At 43.9% G+C, this 24,157-nt stretch overlaps 1 protein-coding gene across 1 annotated transcript; it reads left to right on the top strand.

The window, feature by feature from the left end:
- The first annotated feature begins 1,311 nt into the window (after positions 1 to 1,311).
- GALR3 (galanin receptor 3) lies at positions 1,312 to 6,042 on the top strand. Its single transcript, XM_044441327.1, has 2 exons — positions 1,312 to 1,691; positions 3,390 to 6,042. The coding sequence occupies exons 1-2, from the start codon at positions 1,342 to 1,344 to the stop codon at positions 4,258 to 4,260; spliced, it is 1,221 nt and encodes a 406-aa protein (XP_044297262.1). The 5' UTR covers positions 1,312 to 1,341; the 3' UTR covers positions 4,261 to 6,042.
- Positions 6,043 to 24,157: the final 18,115 nt, after the last annotated feature.

The following is a 24,157-nucleotide window of genomic DNA, read 5'->3' as shown; positions in this document are numbered from 1 at the left end:
AGTCCTGCTTTATATATTGTCATCAGTTTCCAATGAATGAATTTCAGAGGCACATAGTCACAGAATAATAATTTTAGCTGTATTTGGAGTTCCATTCTGTCCAGCAATGCTAGTAAAAAGCTCTGGGACTAAGCTCTGTTTTTAAGATCACTTTGGGACATGGTTGGCACAAATGGAGCTAGTAGGGAAATTCATCAGAGTGTACTCTCACCTTTTCACAGTCACATTAAGTTTTGCACATTCAATGGCTAGGGTTAGGTTTAGTTACTGCTGTACCCTCCTGCCTAAGGAGCATAGAAACATTAATGCAACCCCCAAGGAAGAGGGTGGAAATGAGAGGCAGGAATAGACAGGGATGCCACATGTGGCGGTTAATTGCAAGGCCTGAAATGTAGGCTGAATTACAGTAGATGTGCAGGGCATGTGCTTTCTACTGTGGACAGGCAACAATGGAACGTGGGAGAAGCTTGACTTTTCAGCCTTGCCTGCTCTCGCCTTTGGCCCTGCTCACCACTGAATGCAGCTCCCCAAGAGCATCTCTGAAATGGAATCTACCCAACCCTGCAGACACAGCGTGGGAAATAAGCATTTGCCAAAGGCATCACAGAATGGTCCCTCCTGAAAAGAGGTCTGAAGGAAGGGAGGTAGAAAGACCCATGAGGTGGGGAAGAAAATAAAGCCTGTGAGGTGCCTTTTGGGGTGTTGAGCTTCTCTGGACATCAGCAGGGGACAGAAATTTAGCTGGTCATTGGAGTGTTTAAGCCAGCCTTCCTCTTGGGCATGTTGGACAATGGGAGTTGTAGTCCCACACATCTGACACGCAGGCTCCAGCTATGTTCAGCCAGCAGATTTGTAAATAAGCTCAAATATTACCAAACACCACAGACCACCAATGGCTTCCTTCCAAAGTAAGCTGGAGACTGCAACCCTAGAACTTTCCATTGTTTAGAGAAGAGGAGAAAGTGATACAGTAGGGAAACTCCACTGAGGGTGGTAGGACATGCAGCATCACACAGGTATTCTGGGAGACAGTTCCCAAGCATACAGGACAATGAGAAGGGGCAGTGTCCTGAGTGAGCAGGAGATCCTTGGATAGCTGAAGATGGTGGAACTGGAAGACTGAAGACCACAGGTAGAGATATATCGGGACAGAGAATGGAGAGAGAGATTGGGCGATCAAGAGGACAGTGCAGAGGGCTTTGAAGGTAAAGTCAAGACATTTGTGTTAGATTTGTGCAGGGAGAAGTACGGAAGCAAATAGATGGATTTAAGACCGCTATTTCCATCTCTGCCACTTCAATTTCTTTCTGTCTTGGCAGGCCCTTTCTCTCCGATGGAGAGATGCCAGACAGCTGGAACACATCTTCTGACAGCATAGAAGCTCGCACCGCTGGCATTGTTGTGCCTGTGGTCTTCTCACTCATCTTTCTCGTGGGCACAGTTGGGAATGGCCTGGTGCTGGCTGTGCTCCTCCGCAACGGGCAGGTGAAATACAACACCACCAACCTGTTCATCCTCAACTTGGCTGTGGCAGACCTCTGCTTCATCCTCTTCTGCGTCCCTTTCCAAGCCACCATCTACACACTGGATGGGTGGCTCTTTGGGGCCTTCGCCTGCAAGGCGGTGCACTTCCTCATCTACCTCACCATGTACGCCAGCAGTTTCACCCTGGCAGCTGTCTCGGTGGACAGGTAAATGCAAACACTTCTCCTTTACTACCCAGAAAACCAACCCTTTGTCCCTCAAAGCAAGAGGATTTTCTTGATCAAGATCAGGTTGCTACTTCTTCTGCAGAAGATAGTGGTGAAGAAGAGCAATAGCCAAATGAATATCCTTTGAATATCCAAATTAGTGAAGTGTTTGCAAATGTATATGTTCGTGTTTAAAAATTCTTAAATGTTTTTCTCTTCAAATGATATTTCAGTAACTAAATATGCTGATTGATGGCTTACATTGTCAGAATTTGCCCTGTGTGTAGCCAGGGTAAAAAGAAGAAGGGTAGATGCAGCAGAATGAAGTGGTGGAGTTTTGAAGTGGTAGAATGGAACGTATCCCACCTGAGTGGTTTAAATTAAAAGTAAAAATTTTGCAGATCAGGTAGAAAGGGTCTTCTGATTGTATTAGATTTGTACTTTTTGGGAGTTTGACCCTGTAGACGAATATGCAAAAATGGGGCTTCCCATCTGCCATTGTGTCATGTCTGAACTCTGCCACCCCATTCCATGCATGTATTGTCACTACCTCAGACCAGTTCCCCAGGCCTCTGTTTCCCTCGTGCTTTTACCTCATCCTCTCTACATACAATCCAAAGAGTACTTCTTGCTTCCCCTTCATACATCTTCTCCACTTTACCTCCCTATCCTTTCCAGGTTTTTCCTTCCCTTTCCTCTTCGTAAGCTCATCCTACTTAGCCGCTCTTAGCCTCACAGAGGATATGTGAATACTTTCCTGCCAGAACATGCATTCTCTCTGTTCAGGTTGGATATTTGGCATTCCCCATGGGTACATATGGATTTCTGAACCTATTCTGTCTTCCTTCTATACTGAAACACCAATTCCATATCACATTCTGTGTGAAATATGCATACATTGTTGTGGGCCACAGAATAAGGATCTTTCAGTGGTATTTTAACCCAAACATGTTTGAGGTCTTCTGGGAAGACCTATAAAGGGCCTGTCAACAGGACAATCTTGGGGCGGGGTATTTATTTCTAATTTCTTAGCTGCCAGCATGCAAGATAAAAGCAATATAAAACTATGCCAAAAATCTAATCAATAAAACGTTACAACAGTGGATAACACTAATAAACCAGCAGTCCACAGGCACAGGAAGGGCCCCCGGCAAAGAAGGGTCCCCATGAATCCCCGAGTGAAGCCAATTACAGCATTGTGGGGCCACCAGTGAAAATGCCCTCTCCCTTTTATTTGTCTCCTACTCATCTCCCTTTAATTCACTTTCACACCACTTTTGGAGGTGGACAGGTGATAAGGGCCTCTGCTGATGACCTCAGAGTATAAACATGCTGGTAGGGATAAAGGTGGATTTTTAAATAACCGTGTAAAGTTTTAAAGCTTAAAACTCTAAATTGGCTTGAGCAGCTGGCACAATATCAGTGTCACGTCAGCAGACTGCCCCGTTCCCACCAATATCCAGGCAGCCGATATTCTGCATTAACTGAAGTGTTCAAACCATCTTCAAAGGCAGCCCCAGGCAGGGCACATTACCGTGGTCTAGCCTAGATGCCACCTGAATTTAGGAGACAAGACACTGAAGCAGCCACAGGGGAGTGAGAAAAGGAGGTTGATGATGATTGTGAGGGGCATGGGTAGAGACATGGGCAGCCATAATTTCTTCTGTTGTCCATAACTCTTTACAATCCTGCTTCTAGGTATTTGGCTATCCGTTACCCACTGAAATCCCGGGATCTCCGCACCTCCCGCAATGCAGCTCTTGCCATCATCATGATCTGGACAGTGTCACTGCTTTTTGCAGGGCCGTACCTCAGCTACTACCAAATAGTTCACTACCAGGAGGTCCCCATTTGCGTCCCTATTTGGGAAGACCAACGCCGCAAAATTTTGGATATTCTCACCTTTGTATTTGGCTACATCCTTCCCGTCATTGTCGTCAGTCTGGCTTATGCTAGGACTATTAAATTCTTGTGGACGGCTGTGGACCCCATTGAGAGAATCTCAGAGTCCCGTAAAGCCAAGCGCAGGGTCACCAAGATGATTATTGCTGTGGCCGTCCTCTTCTGCCTGTGCTGGCTGCCACACCACCTGGTAATCTTGTGCTTCTGGTTTGGCTACTTCCCCTTTAACCGAGCTACCTATGCCTGCCGCCTGGCCTCTCACTGCCTGTCCTATGCCAATTCCTGCCTCAACCCCATCGTTTATGCTCTGATCTCTAAGCACTTCCGCAGAAGGTTCAAGCAGGTCTTCACCTGCCTTCTCTTCCAGGGCAAGAACAGAAAGAAGCAGACGGGCAACAAGGTCCATGTGGCCAATGTCCCCAATGGTTTAGCCAACCACACAGCAGGCGCCTATGGAGGGAACACTGAGGTAACTCAGCTTCATGAGGAAAATATGAGATGCTACCAGGGCCTGTTGCTGAAGGAAGCTGAAGGGGTTCTCCCAGAGGCACTGCCACATCTGTTGCAAGATACCGCCCTCTGTGATGAGAGCAGGCTAATGGATGAAGAGGGTTCTGGAGCAACGGGGAACAACGCCCTGGCTGTGGCAGCCTCTGGAGGGCTGTAAGCTTAAGACATTCAGGGCCACCTCAAGACATTTTGCACGCTGTGGTGAAGGACAAGGTGGCACCTCTCCGTTCCACCTTCAGAAGCCAGCCAGACTGGCAGCTGACGCTTATGTCCACACAGGTGATGGGACAGGATTGTCCACCAGACCTGGGTGTAGCAGGAAAAATGGCTGCCTGAAACACACAGCGCTATCTTCCAACAGAAGAAAAACAGCTGAGGAGCTGCCCCTCACATTGTCCAACATCTGCTGCCTGAGATCACTGTTTCACTTTGCTTCACAGTAGGACTAGCCCTGCCTGCTAAATACCTAGGGTAGGTGATGTAAACAGAGGGGCAAATGGCAGCCATATTCCCACCTGCGTGAAATATCAGTGGGGAACAGGTTGTTTCTAGTAAGCTTTCTTCAGTACACCCAAACTATTCATATTCTTCAGAGAGAACATCAACATTTACCAACAGGGGCTTTATTTTAATAGTTCCAGTTACACCATTCTTGCATCAATGGCTAAAAAAACACTTGATGAAACTTCCAAAGGTTATGACTACATACTATTGTAGAAAAAAATAGCACATGGATACAGAAGTGGGTGTTCATTTTTCAACTCTGCCCCTTCATTTCTACAAAGCTGCATGCAGAACCTGGGGACTCCCTCTTCCCATTCACCACGCTATTCTTCATAGATTTTTGGTTTGATTTCTTGCCTCAGGGGTCTGCAAACATTTTCAAAAGCTTTTCAACCGTTTAAAATTGTTCCAAAGGGGAGGTATGCGATTAACACAAAAGCTGGCCAATAGTGCTGTGCAAATAATAGCTTCTGCTGAAAACCAGAAGTGCACAGCTGAGGAGCTACAACTAACCTTTGATGTGTATCCCCAGCCCAAATCTGGAGAGCTATTGTGTCTACAATACATTTTGTTTTGGGAGGTAAGCGGGTGGGTTGTCGTAAGGTTGTGATGGGGTTCCTGGAGCATGGGAAAGGGAAACAAAGTTAATTTTTTCTTTCTCATTTCCCTGAACTATCAGGCTGACAGTGTTGAGAGGAAAGTTTTCAACCTCCTGGCACGGATCCCCACATCCACATGCGCTAATTCAGTGCACTCTGAGGGATGGGTTGAAGTCCAGTGAGAACACCCATGTTTTGCATGCAGAGCTGATGATTCCAATTCTTGGCATCTCCAGGCAAGGCTGGAAAAATTCCTGCCTGAAAGCCTGGAAAGCCTTGGCCGCCAGTCAGTGTGGACAACACTGGCCTAGATGGGGCCATGGTCTGACTCAGTATATAGCAGCGACTTTTCTCCTTGTGACACATAACTTGCTAGGGATTCTAACAGATCCATCCAGCCACTGTTATCTTTTTTCCTCCTCAAACTTTAACATTCTGCAGCTCAATAGCTTTTATGGTTCCATAGGTCCCAGAAGTCTAGGTCCTGGTTGGTCTTTTGTTTTGCTTTTTAATTTAAATTTATAAACTAACATACTTCTGCATAGCTAAGCTAGGAATGTGCAAAATCTGCCAATGTTGTTTTAGATTACCCCGTTTCACTCCCAAAATGATAGGTACAGGACCACCTGAATATTGAGTGTGTTGTTACAGCCAGATCACTGCTAAATTGATAACACAGACATTTGTTGGGCAGCCCAAAGGTTTCTGTGAGAATGAAACATTAAAAATGGACTAAATTTCCTGTATGGAGTTGAACAGCTCTTGTTACCGAGAAGGAAGCAGAAGCTGTTAGGGATAAATTTTGTTTGTTTGTTTGTTTGTTTGTTTATTATTTCATTTCTATACAACCCCACAGCCAAAGCACTCTGAGTGGTTTACACAGTCCATAAAAACAGGTGATAGCAATACAATAAAAATATAAAATCAGAAAAAAATAAAATAAATAAATCAGCTAAAAACAGACCATAACAAGGAATAACAAAAAGGGTGTAACATGATGAAACACCTGGTGATCTCCCTAAAGCCCCTGATGGCCAGGTAAGTCTTTAAAAGCCCAGAAGGAGGGCTGACTTAACCAAGCACCAAAAAGATGGCAGATTTGGCACCAGCCAGGGCACAGTGGGGAGGTTATCCCATATTCCCTTTCCTGGCCACCACCAAGAAAGCTCCTCCCCTTGTTGCCACCTTCTGCACTTCCCTGGGGTTGGCAACTGGAGGAGTGCCCCAGAGGATATGGAGCATGGTAGAGTGAACTGGAAGAGATGTTCTCAACAGGTGTTGTGGAACTAAGCCATGGAAGGCTTTATAGGCTGAACCAGCACCTTGAGTTAGGTCCAGAAGCATGCAGTTCAGACATGCGAGTCCTGGATATTAATCTGGCTACCTCATTCTGTACCAGCTGCAGCTTCTGAACCATCTTCAAGAGCAGTCCCATGCAGGGTACATTGCAATGGTCCAGTTTAGAGATTACCAGAGCATAAACTACTGAAACCAGGCTATTCTGTCCAGATAAAGGTATAGCTGGGCCACCAGCCAAAGCTGGTAGATGATGCTCCAAGCAACTAATGCCAAGCCTCAAGTGACGAATTGATCAAGGAGCCCCCACAACCTAAATACTGGCTCCTTCAAAGGGAGTGCAGTGCCATCTAGAACAGGTTGAACACCCCTCATCTGGTCAAAGGAGCCACCTACCAACAGCATCTCAGTCTTGTTTGGACTGAGTTTCAATTGGTTGGCCCTCATCCAGTTCATTGTTGTAGCCAGGCACTGTTTAGCACATCCACGATCTCACTTGCTGATGATGAAAAGAAGTAGAGCTGTGAGGCATCAGCAGCCTGATGCAACACAGGCCAAAACTTCCCCTCAGCATCTTCTGCCCCCTCAGCATCTTCATGTAGATGTTGAATGACAGGGGGATAGAACAGACCCCTGAGGAACTCCATGCTGGAGAATCTATGGAACTGAACAGTATTCCCCAAGCAAGCATCCTCTTCTGGATATGGCCCTCCAAGTAGGAGCAAAACCACAGCAACGCAGTTCCCCCCACTCCCATCTCAGCCAGCCACTCCAGAAGGACACCATGGTTGATGGTATCACAAGCCACCAAGAGGTCCAGCAGTATCAACAGGGTCACACTCCCCATGCCTCTCTCCTGGCATGGGTCATTATACAGGGTGACCAAGCCTGTTTCTGTGCCAAAATCAGGCCTGAATCCTGACTGTGCATCTAGATAATCAGTCTCATCCAAGAGTGCCTGGATTTGATTGGCAACCCCCCTCTCTAGAAAGGGATGCTTGCTACCAGCCTAAAGTTATTCAAATAGTTTTACCATCATTAGAGCTACCACCACTGAACACTGATTAAGCAATCACCTTAGACTAGGAGTCCTAAACAAAATAAGATTATTGTCCTTGCCCAGAGGGATTATCATTAAGGAGGTACAGATAATATTAATTTGTTCTGTCTCTATTTCATGGATTGCTGGGCTTCTTTCATTCCAGCCTCCTCTCACTGATGGAATTGTGAACTAGAATTACATTCTACCTATGCTATGTGCACTAGCACTAATGCACACATGTGCAGATGGAAATTAGTGCTAATTCAACTTAGTACAAAACTACGCATCCACCCAATGAAAAATTGTTCTGCAAGTCCCTAGTACACATGTGCCTTGTGAAAAGCTGGTCGACTGGGGAATCTGCAGGCTGACTTAATAGAAATGTGAGCTCATCTGACTCCAGCCTGGATTTCTCCAACATCCCTAATTATGATGTGCAGGAGATCAGCCTTCCCCAGTCTGGCATCCTTTATATGTGCTGGCACTGTATCAAGCACTCCCCTGGCACTAGCAGGACCTGCTGCTAGAACAACAGAAAGCTAGTGGTTAAAATCCACCTGAAATGAACAGAAACATTTTTCTCTAGAAAGGAAAGGTTAATGGCCCTGATCCAAGTAAGGTTTGCTGACCCATCCCAATCTGGAAATGAGTGTTTCTGCTCATTTCAGGTTGTTTTTACAATCACTTCTCTGTTCCTTGAGTAGGACCACAGCACCGTACTCAGATATTGTCCTTAGTTTACCTTTCCCATCATCTGCATGGAGGACAATGGGACTTGTTATCCAATATATCTGGAGGCCACTAGCTAGGGGAATGCTGGGCTAGCTGGAGAAGACAGGAAAGAAGGAGTGATCAAGAGCTGGGGAAGGGGTGAGTGACAAGGATGGGAAAAAAGAAAGAGCCAGATGGAGGCAAGTTGGTATGTTTAGGGCAGTTCAGAAAAGGCTTTGTGAAGGAAGTGGATCTTGGGACGTGAAGGAGGACAGCAAAGCAGCCTGAAGAACAAGGTGGAAGTCGTAGAAGGCATGGTGATGTAAGGTGGAGAAGGACAAAACTGTTTGTGGTTTTGTGCCCAAAGGGGAGAGACAGCAAGAAGGAAGACAGAGGATCCGTAGGCAGATAAGACTACACATCAGCTCTAGATGCCTAAGGTAATCCCAAGCCATCCCATCTGTAAGATGTATTGTCTTCTATAGCATAGAGCTATAGAATATAGAATTCACAAGAAGGATTTCTCCAGAAACACTCAAACTATCTCTTTAGTTTTAATCATTTCAGGCGAAAGAAGGAATAAGCTACTGCTTGGTTTTACAGCTATACTTTAAAACACAAAATAGCTGATTTACAAATTCTCCAGACTGACCACAGTGGAAATTGCTTTCCAAAGTCAGCTTAGGATTCTTATGGCATCCTGATGCTGTCTGAGGAGCTACAGGATTTTTCAGAGGCCCTATGAATGCGGAACTGGGACTGCAAACACTAAGCCCTCATCCCCCATGGCAGCCCACACAGGAATAGCTGTGCCAGCTGCCTCTCCTGAGCACACAACTGACCTCAGTGGGGACAAAAAGGGCTGCCAGCTTGCACTGGCTCCTCTCCATCCCTAGCCTCCTTCTTTCCACTGCCTAAATTAGATGACCACCAATGACCAATTAGAATAAATGCACAGGGCAAAAGAACAGCAGACGGAAATCACTGCCAAAGTGCCGCACTCCATGCATGTAAGTCTACGAGTTCAAAGGTGTATAAGTGCACAAGACTGTGGTCTTAAGCTCTTTATTCAGTTGAAAGTTGTATTCTTATATGGGATATATACACTAGAACCACATCGGTTTACGAGGGAACACAGCCTTGGTATTTATGGTAAATGCATTTACCACATTGGGGCATCTGCTGATAAATACAGCATAATTGAAAATGTGTGCTTCTATCACATACAAGTGCAAGTGTGGGAGAAGTAGGAGGAGTTGGAAAGGGGGTGTGAGAAGGGATTTTAAAATTTTAATCTATTAAATAAGAGAGCCAGTGTGGTATAGCAGTTAATCATGTGGGTCTGAGGCTCTGGTGATCTGGTTTCTAGTGCCTGCTCAGCCATGGACCCAACTGGGTGACCTTGGGCTGATCCCAGACTCTCAGCCCTACCTAGGGCTGTTGTTGTGTGGATAAGAGTGAGAGTGATGTAAGCCACTCAGACTTTGAAATTAAAAAGGCGGGATATCAATCTAATAAATAAATAGGCAGAAGTGCCTCCTCTAAAAAGGACCGCTCCTTCTACCCATTCACAAGAAATCAGGAAGGAGAAGGGAAGAGATGGGGGGCCAGGTGCTGCTCACTGCTTTCCTCCCAAGGGTTGAAGCCAACACAACCAGCACCCCTATTATCCTTTACCCAAGAGCAAGCAAGTGCAGCCCTTTGCTGTGCTGACTCTTCCACAAGTAAGCTCCACTGAAGTCAATGTAATTTGTTTTGAGTAAGGCCATTGAGGATAATGCGATTATCTTCTGAGTAAACATGCATTCCCGATGATTGTTTCTTGAGCAAGAAGCCAAAGGAGACTTGAAAAAATATTGCAAACTTTATTTTTCCAAGAACAGCAGAGGGATGGAGGAAACAGCCTTATATTTGCAACTTGGGTGAGAGGTAAAGGGGCACGGGGTGGGGGCAGAGGGAGAGGGAGAGGGTGCGCCTTGGGCTAGAAGAGGCAGGAAAGCAACAAGCAACTGAAAGAACTTTGAATCCCTGATGCTTTGTTGAATCCCCAGAGACAACCCACTGAAGTCACTCCTCCTGTCCCTAGAACAGTATTGCAAATTTAGCAGGCACTGATAACATATACCTAAGGAAAATTCAGCATATTAAAAGGTTTTGATGCAACTAGTTTGAAGAAATTCAGGATAGAATGACAGGAGGACAAGTTGGAGGGAGTGTCCTCACCGTGACTCAATCATTACAATGTGGGTAAAAACACCTACCGCAGATCGTCCCATAGACACCTTTTTGGACATTTGAGGCAGACGCCTTGGTAGACATGGTTGGAGCTGAGTTTAGGCCTTTTAAATTCATAAATATGAATTGTGAAGCTGTACCATGTGCAGCATAATTCAGTCCTGTGGCCTGGCTTTTCTGAAAATCATAGCATCATCACCAAACAGCATTTGCAGTTAATTCCTAGCCTCTCAGTTTCGCTGCTTTCTGTATCACAGAAGGCCTCATTTTCAATCCTGTTCCTAAAACCCAACTGGGAGGAAAACTGGCAGCTCACATAAATAGCTTATTACCTAAATCACCCCAGGAGCTATTGCTCAAAAGAACTTAAGAGCTCAGAAAACACATCAACAGCCTGCTTATATTATTTCATTATTGCTGTGCCAGCTTTCCACTGCTTACAGAATCACAGAGGCTACAAATGGGAGTGCATCTAGTTGACCTTTCTGCCAGGAAACTGCCCCTCAGATTCGTTCCTAGGAAGAACTCTGCTGAGGACTGGGCTCAGGTCAGAGTCTGACAGCTGGAACTGGGTTGAGAAGGTTTCGGTTCTGAGGTGTACGCATGTATTTCTTGTGTCCTAATCTTACCTTTGCTCAAAGAGGTTTCGCAGGATTTTTAAAACAATGCAAAAGCCTGCAAAGCTTGCTTAGCAGAGGCAGAAAGTCGCATGGGCAGCACTCTCTGTTCTCAGTTTGCTGAAAAAAGCCTTGACTGTCTTGTTTACCTTCCAAGTGATCCTTGTCTGGATTTCCACTTCTTTTCAGGGTTATGCCGTTCATTCTTTTAAGAATGGTTGCACTGCTTATTCCTTTTCTAAATCCATCCCCATTGTAAGAAATTGCATTAAGGCACATATTGTTTCCTTTTAGTGAAAAAATGTCAGTGGAAAGACACACACACACAATACAAAATCTGAATGGACTTGACAGGAGTAACTTGTGATCAGGAGACTAGATTCTTGCTCACCCCAGAGCAAGACTTGTCCATATTCTGACACATTGTTTTTCATATGTATTGATCCAGAGCTATTTTTGTAGGAAGGAACCATCTTGCATTAGAATCAACCTTTATACCATCTGGTTTCACAGGAAATATTAGTGCTTCCTCAGTATATACATCTTTACAGACATCTGCAGTAAAGGCTTTTGCACAGAATGAGATGCTTAATGAAGATTTTTAAAAGTTTTATTGGAGCACAGCAAGCTGAATTCCTTGAAAGTGTACACATTTATGTTGTCGCATGATACTCTCTGTTATCTCCTTGTCTGCAACCTAATTTTGGAAAGGTCAGTCTTCTTCAGGACCAGCCATATAATTAGGCAGACTGAAGCAGCAGATTCTGGGATAACATTTCAAACAGGGATGGGCAACTTGCAGCCCTCAGCTTAATTTCTAAAGCTGCCAATGGCCAAATCTCTGGCCAGAATGATCTGTCCCCCCTTTGGATCCCCACTGAGCAGAGAGGAAGAGAGAGAGAGAAGGGGTGGCAGGGACAGAAATTAAAAATGGGTTGTAGGAAAGAGAGAGAGCAAACAGGATGGAAGAAAGATAGAGAAGCCCAATTTGAGTTTGCACAGGCATGTGTCCCCTGACAGATTATCCGCAAGAGTATGTGGGACTTGGCAGAAACTGGTTTCAAGGGTGTCACCTTGTCTATTATGTTGTTCATGGCCTTGGGGACACAGCTTCAGAACCATGCGTGGATGGGTCAGACCGGATATCAAATCAGGACTAGGGAGAACTGGGTTTAAATTCCCAGGAAGCCAAGCTCTGCAGAATGACTTTGGGCCAAACAGTCTTTCAGTCTAACCTGCTTCACAAGGTTGATGCAAGGAAAAAATGAAGAGGAGGAACTATGTGAAGCCTCGCCTGAGGCTATTGGAGAAAAGGCAGAAAACTAATGTAATAAATGTAAGTAGTTTGTTGGTATTATGTTGTTATTGTATCTTAAATTGCACTGTTCAGTGCCTAGAGAACTATATTGAATGGGATGTTAAACAAATACAAGAAATAAATGCATTTGATTTTTCTTTGTCAGGTGCCAAAATGTCTTGGGCTGGCCTGCTTGTGCTTCAGGGCATACTTGGTAACCTCTTGTGTCTGATGCAACTTGCAAATATGAACTGATCTATATCCAATTACTCAGTAATGGAGTCTTCTCTAAAACTAGCTACTTTATTTTACCTTTTACTCTCCCTCCTGCCTCTGTTTACATTTATTTCAAATTTGGCTCCTTGTTTTTGAAAACAAAGTAGGAGCAGTGTAATGTGGTGGCAAATTATTCCCTGTGGCTAGTTTGGTATTTTCCTGGGTGAGTACAAAATCTGAGCGTGATACTTGCTTGTGCTTTTGAACAACTCTAGGAGCTGTGGAAGAGGAATGGCTCCTTAATTATACACCTATAAATATCAATAATTGTTTATGCACATCATTAACTATGTGTATTATAACCATTCAGGCTGGGTCACGCGATGCTTATTGTACAATCTTCTCTTAATTTCTGGCTGTCTGAACTATGTGTAATTGAATTGCTTTCATCTTTTCCCATAATAAATAATTTCCCCTGGTTCTGTTCTGAATTTCAGCAAATTCTTCAAAATACTATTGCCAAGGTAATACTCTAAAGTTCCATCATATGCGTGATTCCTTGGAAAGAATGCCTGCTAAGCAGGGGTGTGTGGACATTCAAAAATCCCATTCTGCATGTCATAGATGATCAGGAAGCTTTTGTTCTGTTGTCCGCTCATGGATGGAATCAGATTTTGCACAATTTCTTGGAAATTTGGAAATCCCTCCCAATACACACAAAGCCCCACAAAATGTATGTTTTCACACTTAAGCTTATAGGTGAAACTCCTATATTTGGCTTGTTGGCCTGGCTGTCTTTTTTGGTATTTATTTATGACTAATTTGCATTAAATTACAGAAAATAGAAACAATAGTCTGCAAGTCAGTGTGACTTGTGAAAAGCTGGTCCATTGGAGAATCCACAAGTCAAATTCTTAGCAATGCACTCAGTGAACTCATTTGAATCCACAGTTGATTTTTTCTTCTGAATGTGGAAGCCTAAACACAGTATTGTGCCCTTGGGTCCAAATGTATGATTTGTTTTCACGAATGTTTCTTTCTAGAAAGATGATTTGTTACTGTCCTGGTCTGAGAAGTCTGCAGAACTGATACGGTTGCCTCTTGAGAAACAAAAATGTGGACCACTATTCATTTGCAAAGTTCAATTAAACTTTTTAAAAACAAACATAAGCTGGCATTTGTACTCAGCTAAAGCCAAGATAAAACTAGGCAATTACAGTGGTGCCTCATACTTTGAATTTAATTTGTTTCTGGAAGCCATTCAAGCTCTGAATCATTTGAAGTCCAAATCAACTTTCCCCATTAGAAATAATGGAAAATTAATTAATCTATTCCCAAACCCTAAAGAATACCTATTTCGATAAACTTAAACAGCAAATACACATAATTTAAGGTAAAAACAACACAATTACATGCCAAAATTATTAAAACTCAAACAATAAAACGTGTAAATATGTATTGTATAACAAAATGAAAATTGTATTTACTATACATACAAGCGTTACACAAGAGATGTTTCACAGAGAGAGATGACTTGGGCGCACAACAGATGATGTTTATGCACTAATGACATTTTTTCACTGTGCATGCAGTTCGAAGTAGAAGCATCATTTGAGCTTTGGAGTGATTTTACCTCGACTTTAGCATTTGAACTCTGGATTGTTCGAAGTTAGAGTCATTCAAACTACAAGGCACCACAGTAAATCTATCCCCTCTGTCAGTCTTAAAGAGATCCTGTACTGCCTCATCCATTCCAGCTGACTTTGTGTAACAGAACCAGGGGCACATACATTTCTTATGGCTTATTGCTGCCATTTTCCAAATGAGAACTTTGAGATAACATTTCTTAAACTTGCAAAGTAGCCACCTGTCTCCGTGGTGTACTATTTTAGGCCTGTAAGAGAGGAAGCAGACAGATCTCCACTACAGGCATCATCTGATAAAAGAGGGTCACCAAGGGGGTTTTGCCAGACAGGCAAGAGGTGAGTATGAGCAACCTTAGGTAGCCAGGCATTCTTTAAATAAATGAGCCCTTCATTTCTCTTGCCTGACCCTTTTGGTTACATACACAGATTGTGAGAGAGTGTGGAATCAGGTGGCGGATGTGGAATCATATACACCTTGCTTTAGAGTAACAGGAGAGCAAAGCAATAGGGTTTACGATTAAGACAACACAAAGAGAAGAACCTTCAGGACAGGCAAACATTAACATGTGTAAGGTGTGCCCCCAACGATCAGGTCCATTAGCAATTCTAAGGTGCATGTGGGAAGCAAGATCTGAAGCTGTTCTTGCAGTGTCAGGTTTTTAGCAAGCATATTATGGCAAAGCTTTTGCTCATTTTGTCCTGACAGTAGACAAATGACAACAGATGGTATCAGCAGGTTTGGGGAAAGCCCAAAGTTTGCAGAAGTACAAAAAACGGGGGCAAGGGTGGAATTCAGAAGAGCCCAGTGAGAGCTTTGTGAGCACAGAATGCTGAATGACTGTGCTGGTGGGTGGCAGGGAATGGAATGGCACCTCCTCAAAGCGGGCAGGGCTGGCTGGGTGGAACCCTGAACATGAGCGTTCCACAATGCAACATTTCATTGCAGGTCTTGTTTTAATTGATTTCTGCTAAATATCGCTAGTTAAAGATACATACATAATCAGTTCTGTCCAAAGCTTGTCCTACTTCAGGCAGCCTCATGGAAATGAATGAAGCTTAAGTTAGACGTGATTGACTTAAGTCCTATTCATTCAATGTGTCTGTTGGATACAGCCTTTAAATGTCAGTTGTGTCAATCAAGAGCACTACTGCTTCAACACTTTGTACAGATCTGCTCAATTCACATTCTCAGTTTGCCCATTTGCTTAAGTCAGAGCTGGTTCACCCATCAATTCAAAGCTCAACTGGCAACATGGCAAAACACTCATCGATTATTCCATCCATCTTGCGTCCAGGTTCATTTTTAGCATATTGTGAGATTGAAATTGACCAAGTCACACAAACGATGGATCGGTTGGATGGCCACTGAAATATGCTTTGGATTTTGCCACAAAGCTCAGGGCTGCATTTCATTTGAGGTGAGCAACCCGTAACCAATCTGGAGCCATTCTTGAAACTGTGTTTAAAAAGGCACAGGTTTTTAAAAACAAAGTTAATGAATTCTGGATGCAATTCCCTTGCGGAAGGACCAAGAGATTCATGCTCTGTGCTGGGTGTATGTGCAGATGACACACTATAGAGCTAATTACGTCTGCAAAAAATATCAGAAAGAAAAGCAGAGCTGGCATCAAATTTCCTGAGAAAGGCTGCTATACAAAATGACAATGGCAATCTAAAGACAACCTGCCCTTGGACTGGGATTTGGGATTACACACTTTGTGATTATGTGCCCAGCTTTTCCTCTTCTGTGCTCCCCTGGAGCAGAAGATCCAGTCTCTTACTAACCCTTAAAAATTAACAGGGCAGTATGTATGCATATATAGGCATGCTATTAGCATCAAGGGTTGTGGTTAATCAAATTATTACTGTTGGAAGCAAAAAAGGGTGTAGACAAAGAGATGAATGTCAAACAGAAGCAGCAAGCAAACAGAAGTGAAGGGGGAAACAAAATGCGAAAGCCTGGTGAATAATTCATTGAGACCATGGGCTGGAATGTATAATTTCAACTCTTATGTTCAAGGGAACAACCTGTGCATAGAATAAAAAGAGAAGAAACTGATACGTCGCAGGGGAGTCCAAAAGAAAGGGTACCTCAGGATCCCTATGCTCTTAAAAGTGGCTTTAAGTTTTGGTTGTTGATATTGCTTTAAAGCCTACTTACATAAGAAGGGAAGAAGTATTATTTATCTATTTAAAATATTTCTTGGCTCCCTTTCTGTACAGAAGCCCCCCATGCCCAAGGTGGTGTACAGCAATAAAACACATAAAGCCTGTCATATATTAAGACTAATAACATCACAATAAAACAGGAAAATGTGATAAATACAATAAAAAGCAACCACAAGGCCAGCAATAGTATTAGGAGGGGGCTGGAGTGAGAGAGAGGCTTAAATTGCATGTCACAGTCCATGCATGGCCTGATGCAAAAAGGTCAGTCTCCCCCCACACCCTGAATAAGTGTTCAACAGAAGGATGTTCAGCAGGGGCAACTTGCATGAGACGCTACCTGCTGGCAAGGAAAACTAGGAAGGACAGGATCTCAAACCTCCAGGCAAAATCCATCCCCCCGGGGCCAGATTCCCCCCATTCAGAGGCTCCATGGATGGCCGTGACCATGTCCCCTGGCCCCACTTCCTACTTCCCAAGCACCACGTGATTTTACATTTCTAGTTTTTTTGTGAGGTTTGTTCCCCAGGCTAAAAGGTTGAGGTGCTTCCCCTAAGTCCTTATTTCTGGCAGGAACAGTTTTAAGCTAAAACAGGCTGGCATTTTTGCCCTGCCCAACACTGCATTGTGACTCCCAAGAGCTTCTCCAAGATGGAGTTGGGCCCTCAGGCTGAAAGAAGGTCAGCAGCCCTCTCATAAACGAGTACGGTCTGCTCATCAGTGTGGGCAACAGTGCTCCAAGGAAGCCAGGAGCACGAAGCTGAGAGAGCACCCGGCTCTAGAAGGCTGCTCCAAGGCGAAGCATGGCGGTGTCCTGACATCATTTCTTGGGTCTCGGCAACACATTTCTGGGCACTTCAGATTTTCTGACACCTTTGGCTGTTCATGCAGAAGAGAAAAGGGGGGAAGTTGCTGGAGCACAAGGATGAAAGGGGAAAGAGCTGCAGTCCACAGTCTCCTGTAGCTGGGAATATATAATAATTGTTATTATTTTGAAGAGAAATTGTACTAGAGGTGAAAGAATACTCATGTTCCTGGACTGTTAAAAGTTTCCTTATGGAGTGACAAGCACCAGGTCAGTTTTGTCACAACAGACTCACTCAGTTGCCCTTATAGGAAACTACAAAATAAGGACTCCAGTATTTGCTTCTGCTTCTGCAGAATTCTGCAGCTCTCTCCCAACTAATTGGACACCTCAGCTCTTGGCTGCTCTGATTAACTGCATGTGCTCTGTGGGCAACTGTTGGCTAACATCCCAACACTTTGGTTAGGGTAACACAAGAAGTTTTACTTATCTGTATTTTAGCTCATTTCTCTGCATATGCTGTTTGAAATGTAGTGTAAGGTAGTGTGAGATCCGGCAGGAAACAGGCCAAACAGATTTGAAAAGCAAACCAGCAATATTTACTCTAGAGATACTTTCTCATGGGCTCCCACTATCTTGGTTAGTTGTCATTCATCTTGCCATGTCTTCCCTGTATTCACACTTTTATCTCTAATTTGCTCTTGTGCCTGAAACCTCATTCTTAGCCCATCTGAATCTTTGTTGTTACTTCTTATGTAGTATTACAATGTCTAACTGTAGTTGTTTTGTTAGTATCTAATTCAGTTCTCTGATTCTGCATGTTCCTACAACATCTATTTTCATGTGCCAGCTTTTTCGCTAAGCATGAGTAACTAGAAAAGTGACAATTATGATTTTTCTCTCACAGTAGTCATAATGGATCCTGTTATTTAGGGATTATTTTGTGTTATTTCGCTCATTTCAATGTTGAAGGAACAAGGGGATGCTGCAGCATGGAATGCTCTTTCCCCAGTCAGTTGATCAGCCTTCTGTGCTCCCTTTATCCTCACTGGACTGTTTTGAGGTCTTCCTTCCTTGGGGTTGTGTGTGTGCTGCAAAATGAGGTTCCCCTGCGGACCTCACTCATCTGTGCAGAGGCTTCTGTAGTAGCTACAAGAAAATATCGAGGTGTAGCCGGACTTCAGAAGCTCAGCCCTAGGGCTCAGCTCTGGTTTTCTGGGGCACCTTTCTCCTGGCTTCGCCCCCTTTTCCCAACCACCAATAGATAGCGGGGAGACTTCCCAGGTTCTCCCCGTTCTAAAAGATTGCAGTGCCTCTCCTAAAGCATTCCCTTGCTGGCAGAAAGAGCTTTAAGCTAAAGTGGGCTGGTATTTTTGGTCCCTTTTTGCCTTTGGATGCAGTCCCCAAAATGGAATCTGGCCCTTGGGCTTAAAGAGGGTCAACATTTGTGGATTACAGAATGGAAGCCCCAGATATTGATAGAGGGATTTTCCTTTGGTGATACAGAGGAGTGCTGACAGAGAATGAAAAGATGCATATGTTCCTTTCAGAAGCTTTCCGGTGAAGTGTAGAGTGACCAGATGCAAAGAGGACAGAGGTCTTCTGCCTTTAATAGAACAGGGAATTTCAGCAAGTGTGGCTGACCTGTGGTGAAGGCCCGTTGTGCTCTCTGTACGGCCCTGCCGTTCACATGGTCTGAAAGATTCCCTACTTCGACAGAAAAAAGGTTTTATCTGTACCTTTCTACTGGTTAATTATCTTTCTAACAGAGGATAGCAGGACTCTGGGTCAAGCTGACCCATTCAGCAGCCTGATCCACAGTCTGCTCAAATGAGAACAGAGAGGTCTTTGGGAAATGCACTGTTTATAACAGCTACCAAACTGACTTGAGCCAGAAGGACTAGATAGACACAACAAATTTCTTTTTTGCTTAATTGTAGATTCACTTGGGCTGTAATCCAAATTCTTTGTGATGTTGTGAAGTTTACAGCCAGACTTGTAAAATCCTGTAACACAGCCTGTCCCCTTCCGGGCAAGATGGATTTACAGCTCCCATAACTCCCATCCATCTTGACAAAGTATCTGGAGGGCAGCAGGCTGGGGAAGGCTGCTTCAATATTTAATGGAATGTGAAACTTACGTGTTAAATTCTAATCCTGCCCTTCCTCCAAAGAGTTCAGAAAAGCTTAGAAAACTCCCTCCACATATGCAATCCCTGCAACAACCCTTTGAGGAAGATTTGGTTGAGCCCCCCAGCAATCCGGCCAAGTAGGATGTTCAATGAGGACTCAGAAGTGTCCTGGATTCAACCATTATATCTTACTAGCTTTAGATAAGAACACTTGGACTATACTGGATGATGAAATGAGTTAACATTTTTTCAGCCATTTGAATTATTAACTTTAGAATAGGCATTCCACATGCAGTGCAGCTTTTTGATATGGGAGACATTGAGCCAAATAGCTACTCAGGCATGAAGGTCATCAGTGACTTGGGGAAAAGTCATTGGTGGCCCCAACCTATTTATTAGTTTAAGATATTTATAGAACATGCATCATCAGAAATGTCTATCAAGATGATGACCAGTAATACAACCGTTAAATATTAGATATCTGAAGGAATGCATATCTCCATATATCACTACCAGACCAATAAGATCTTCAACAGAAGCCCTTCTCTGTAAGCCACCTGCTAATAAACTGGGGGGGGGGGGGGATGGCAAGGAGAAGGGCCTTTTCCATCATTGTACCCCACTTGGGGAACTTTCTCCCCAAGGAAGGTTGATTGGTGCCTTCACTACTTAGTTTTCATCACCAGGGCAATAAATTTTTCTTCAACACTTATTTTTAGTAGTTATTCTGCTTTTATCCTGTTATTTATTGCTGTTTGCTTATTACTTTCTCCTGTCTTGTATATTTTACTGGATTTTATTGTTGCACATTTGATTTGATTGTTCTAATTCTTGCTTTATGGTTTTATGTTGGTCGTTTATGGTTTTTACTGTAAGCCGCCAGAGACTTTCATAAAAATATAATACATGCATGCATACATACATCTCAAATAACATCAGAGCCAGCCTAGAGAAAGCCATGCTTAAAGAGGAAAACAGGATAGGCATTGCAGTTAGGCATCTCCAACTCTTTAAAACTTCTACAAATAGCAGCCAGGGAGCTAACTAAATAGGGACCATGGGACAAGGTAAATAATCTTTTTCCCTGAGGCATTAGTTGGCTATTAGCAGACAATCTGAAACAATACTGCTCTTTCTACCACTTCAGGACTGTACCACTTCCTACAATGAAATGTGGCCTTTCTGAACTGGATGCCTGCAAGATTGTTTGGTTGGCCATGCTAGTTAGGGCTGCTAAGAATTGAAGTCTAAAACATCTGTAGGCCCCTGGGTTGGGGAAGGCTGGAGTAATGTGTAGACTGGCCTACACTGATGGGCTTTTAAGCTTGTTAAGGGATCAATGAGTTAGCACTGACTTATCTATCTATTTAAAACTTTTGTACCCCGTCCAACCACTGATGAGGCGGGACCTACCTATCACTTGACTAAAACAAAAGGCACGTTGGCAAGGTGCTGTACTAGTAGAAAATAAGCAATAAATTGAACCCATTCTCACAGGTACAAAACATTTCATGAAGTTGTTTAATACCCTTGCTTTCCTGCATCTTACCAATTCATCTGAACACCAGGCGTGTGAATGATTGGCAGCAATTATTCCTTGTAGCAAATGCACCTTTACTCTTTGTCCAGCCTCATTTCCTACAGTTAATGGCAGGGGTCCTCAAACTACGGCCTGCGGGCCGAATCCAGCCCACCATGCCCACTTAACCAGCCCGCCCCAGAGGTTTTGCACTTGCTGCATGCGGACACGCAGCTTGCTCGCACGGAGACTGGTTTGGATTTGGTTGGAGAAATGATCTCCTCGCAAGTAAGCCGTGCCTTGCCGTGTACGCGCCAGGCAGCGGCTTGCTCAGGGGGGAGATCATTTTGGACTCACTCGGAGAAAATGATCTGCACTCAAGCAAGCGGCTGCCTCGCCCTGTGCGCCTCCCCGCCTCCCCCCCCACTGGCACCACCTTGGTGGCCCATGCCAACCAGGGGCACCTTTCAACTGGCCCTCTGTTGGAAAAGTTTGAGGACTCCTGGTTAATGGTGAGAGGTGTGGAAGGATGATTTGAAACAAGGGAGTAGAAAGATTTAAAAGGTAACAAAGAAAATTACTTAGCCCAAAGGAGAGGAGGGGCTAAGATCAGATAGCACAAGGTGTAAGAAAACAGGCAGGTAGGCAGGGTGGCCACAAATACTGACTCAATGACTTCCTGATTGTTATTGACAAGCTTGGCAGAACAAAATGAGCCTATTATAGCCCACCAGGGGCAGGGCTGGAATGGGAAGAAGGGCCGATATTGGAGCAGCGCAGAGTAGGTGGGCGGAATGATAGTAAACTCCTCATACCCCAGCCAATGAGGGGAAAGGAGAAGGGAGAAGCAGCCGGGAGCAGGGTATAAAATTATTATTATTATTATTATTATTATTATTATTATTATTATTATTATTATTATTATAACATTTCTATGCCGCCCCTTGCCGAAACCTCGGGGCGGCTTACAACATGATAAAATACATTGAAATACAATAGTACATAATAAATTACCATTAAATATAACAATACAAAAAATACATTGATTTACAAATACAAAATTAAAATTATCAGTATAAAATAAAAATATAGGATGAGAAAGAGAAGGAAGAAGAAGTTGCCCAGGCCAGATCATATGTTTTAACAATTGAAATGATGTTTAAATAAAAAGGTCTTTACCTGGCGCCGAAAAACCAGTAACGACGGTGCCAGGCGGACCTCTTTGGGGAGTGAATTCCATAGGTTGGGCGCCACCGCAGAGAAAGCCCTCCTCCGGGTACTTACTCTCCTAATTTCTTTCATGGAGGGTTCCCGGAGAAGGGACTCTCCCGCAGATCTCAAAGGGCGGTCGGGCATATAGGGACGTAAGCGCTCGTTCAGGTAGCCAGGACCCAAGCTGTTTAGGGCTTTGTAGGTCATAATCAACACCTTGAATTGGGCCCGGGCTTCAATGGGAAGCCAGTGAAGCTGACGGAGGACTGGAGTCATGTGAGCATAACGCCCCGTCCCCGTCAGCAACCTGGCAGCTCTATTTTGCACCAATTGAAGTGTTCGGACTGTCTTCAGGGGAAGCCCCACGTAAAGCACGTTACAGAAGTCTAGGCGGGAAGTCACCAGCGCGTGTGTCACTGTCGCCAGGCAGTCGTACTCCAGGTAGGGGCGCAGCTGATTAATCAGCCGAAGCTGAAGGAAGGCGTTCCTCGCTACCGCTGTCACCTGAGCTTCCAAAGAAAGCTCCGGGTCGAGGAGTACTCCTAAGCTGCGGACCTTATCCCTAAGAGGGAGTGTTGCACCATTCAGGACCAGGTCAAATCCACCCTCTCCGAAACCCGATCCGCCAACCAACAGGACCTCCATCTTGTCTGGGTTGAGTTTCAGTTGTGATGTGATGGGATGTGAACATGTGCTCAGGTGAGCTGGAAAATGGGAAGGAAACCATTTTTCATTCCCTTTGTTGCAATAAAGTTTTAAAAAGAACTCTCTGCATGCTTGGAATATTGTGCTCTTCCAAAGGAAAGGAAAGAGTGTTTTTAACAACCATATTGCTTTTTCAGCAGCTTTTGCAATCTTCTCCAATAGTAATTAAAATTATCACAGGTTTGAAAAGCAGTACATTCTATAATTTCATTTATCCTATTCCTCATTCTATAGACAGAGTAATAGAGTATCCATATATATCAGGACTTTTCAAACTGTAATGGATTTACATCTCTCTAGTTTAATATTTAGTCAACCATACGAGACTCATTGTAGGAGGCTTAAAAAGCGGTCTGATGTGTCAGCTTTCATTTATCCACATGTTCATCAAATGACTCTCCTCCACTGACTCTGGGCTGTTTTCCCATCCGGTGCTTGCTTACTGTGGCACATGAAAAACTGGTTTTAGAAAATCTTAGATGATGGTAAAGAGAGCAAACCCAGTGCTTTGTAATCCTGCAAGAATGGGAAGACTTAAAGCTTTGCAGGATTGACTGTGCTGGTTTGCTCTTTTCTTTTTAGGAAAATTCTAAGATCTGCCAAGTGAAATAATGGCTTTGGTGGGCAGGCATATGCTAAGAAATAAGGAACAGGCTGCTTCCAAGGACAGGCTCAGTCCAAGACTCTGTGACCAAAGCCAGCACCAGCCTTGCAAATCCCTTCACACAAAAAATTACTCCAGGATTTCCCCTGAGCATTCTTTTTCATCATTTTTTAATTTGGGGTAGGGAGTAGTGTAACTGTTATTTGTGAACAATTAGGAGCGACAAAGCCATGCCAGTCTATTGCAAAGCAGCAGCTTTTGTCCCCCTGCTTTGGAGAACAATTTCAATGCTTTGCATACATAGCAATGAGACTGTGGAGAGAAAAGATCAGAAGCTAGAAGACAGCTAAACTAAAAGGTCAGAAGCTAACCCTAACCCTGCCCTAACACCTAAGGTCAGGAGGCAGAAAACAGGTGACTGAGGAATGAGATCACAGGAAGAAGGACAAAGGTATATTTTTATTCTTGGAAAGACTGTTGCTTTCAACATTTCAGCAGCTGAGGAATTAGTGCTCTTTGTTTGGGCTTGTGTGACCATAGGTATCCGAAGGTCTGAAATACACAAACTGTTCATGAAAGCTTGATGCTCTGCAAATGCGGATTCTCTAATTAGCAGTGTTATCCTAACTTCATTAATGCCTCCACCCCCTGCATCAGGCCTGAGATCTAACAGTAGAATTACTGCATCATCAATGGCCTCAAGGGAGGCAATCAGAATATCTGGAGCAGGTTTAGGTCCTCTCTTCTTC

This window comes from Varanus komodoensis, unplaced genomic scaffold, assembly GCF_004798865.1.
Source record: "Varanus komodoensis strain SLA01 unplaced genomic scaffold, ASM479886v1 scaffold39, whole genome shotgun sequence".
Taxonomy (NCBI): Eukaryota; Metazoa; Chordata; class Lepidosauria; order Squamata; family Varanidae; genus Varanus; species Varanus komodoensis.
Note: the sequence above shows the minus strand (reverse complement) of the source record. Positions and strands in the feature narration are given on the sequence as shown.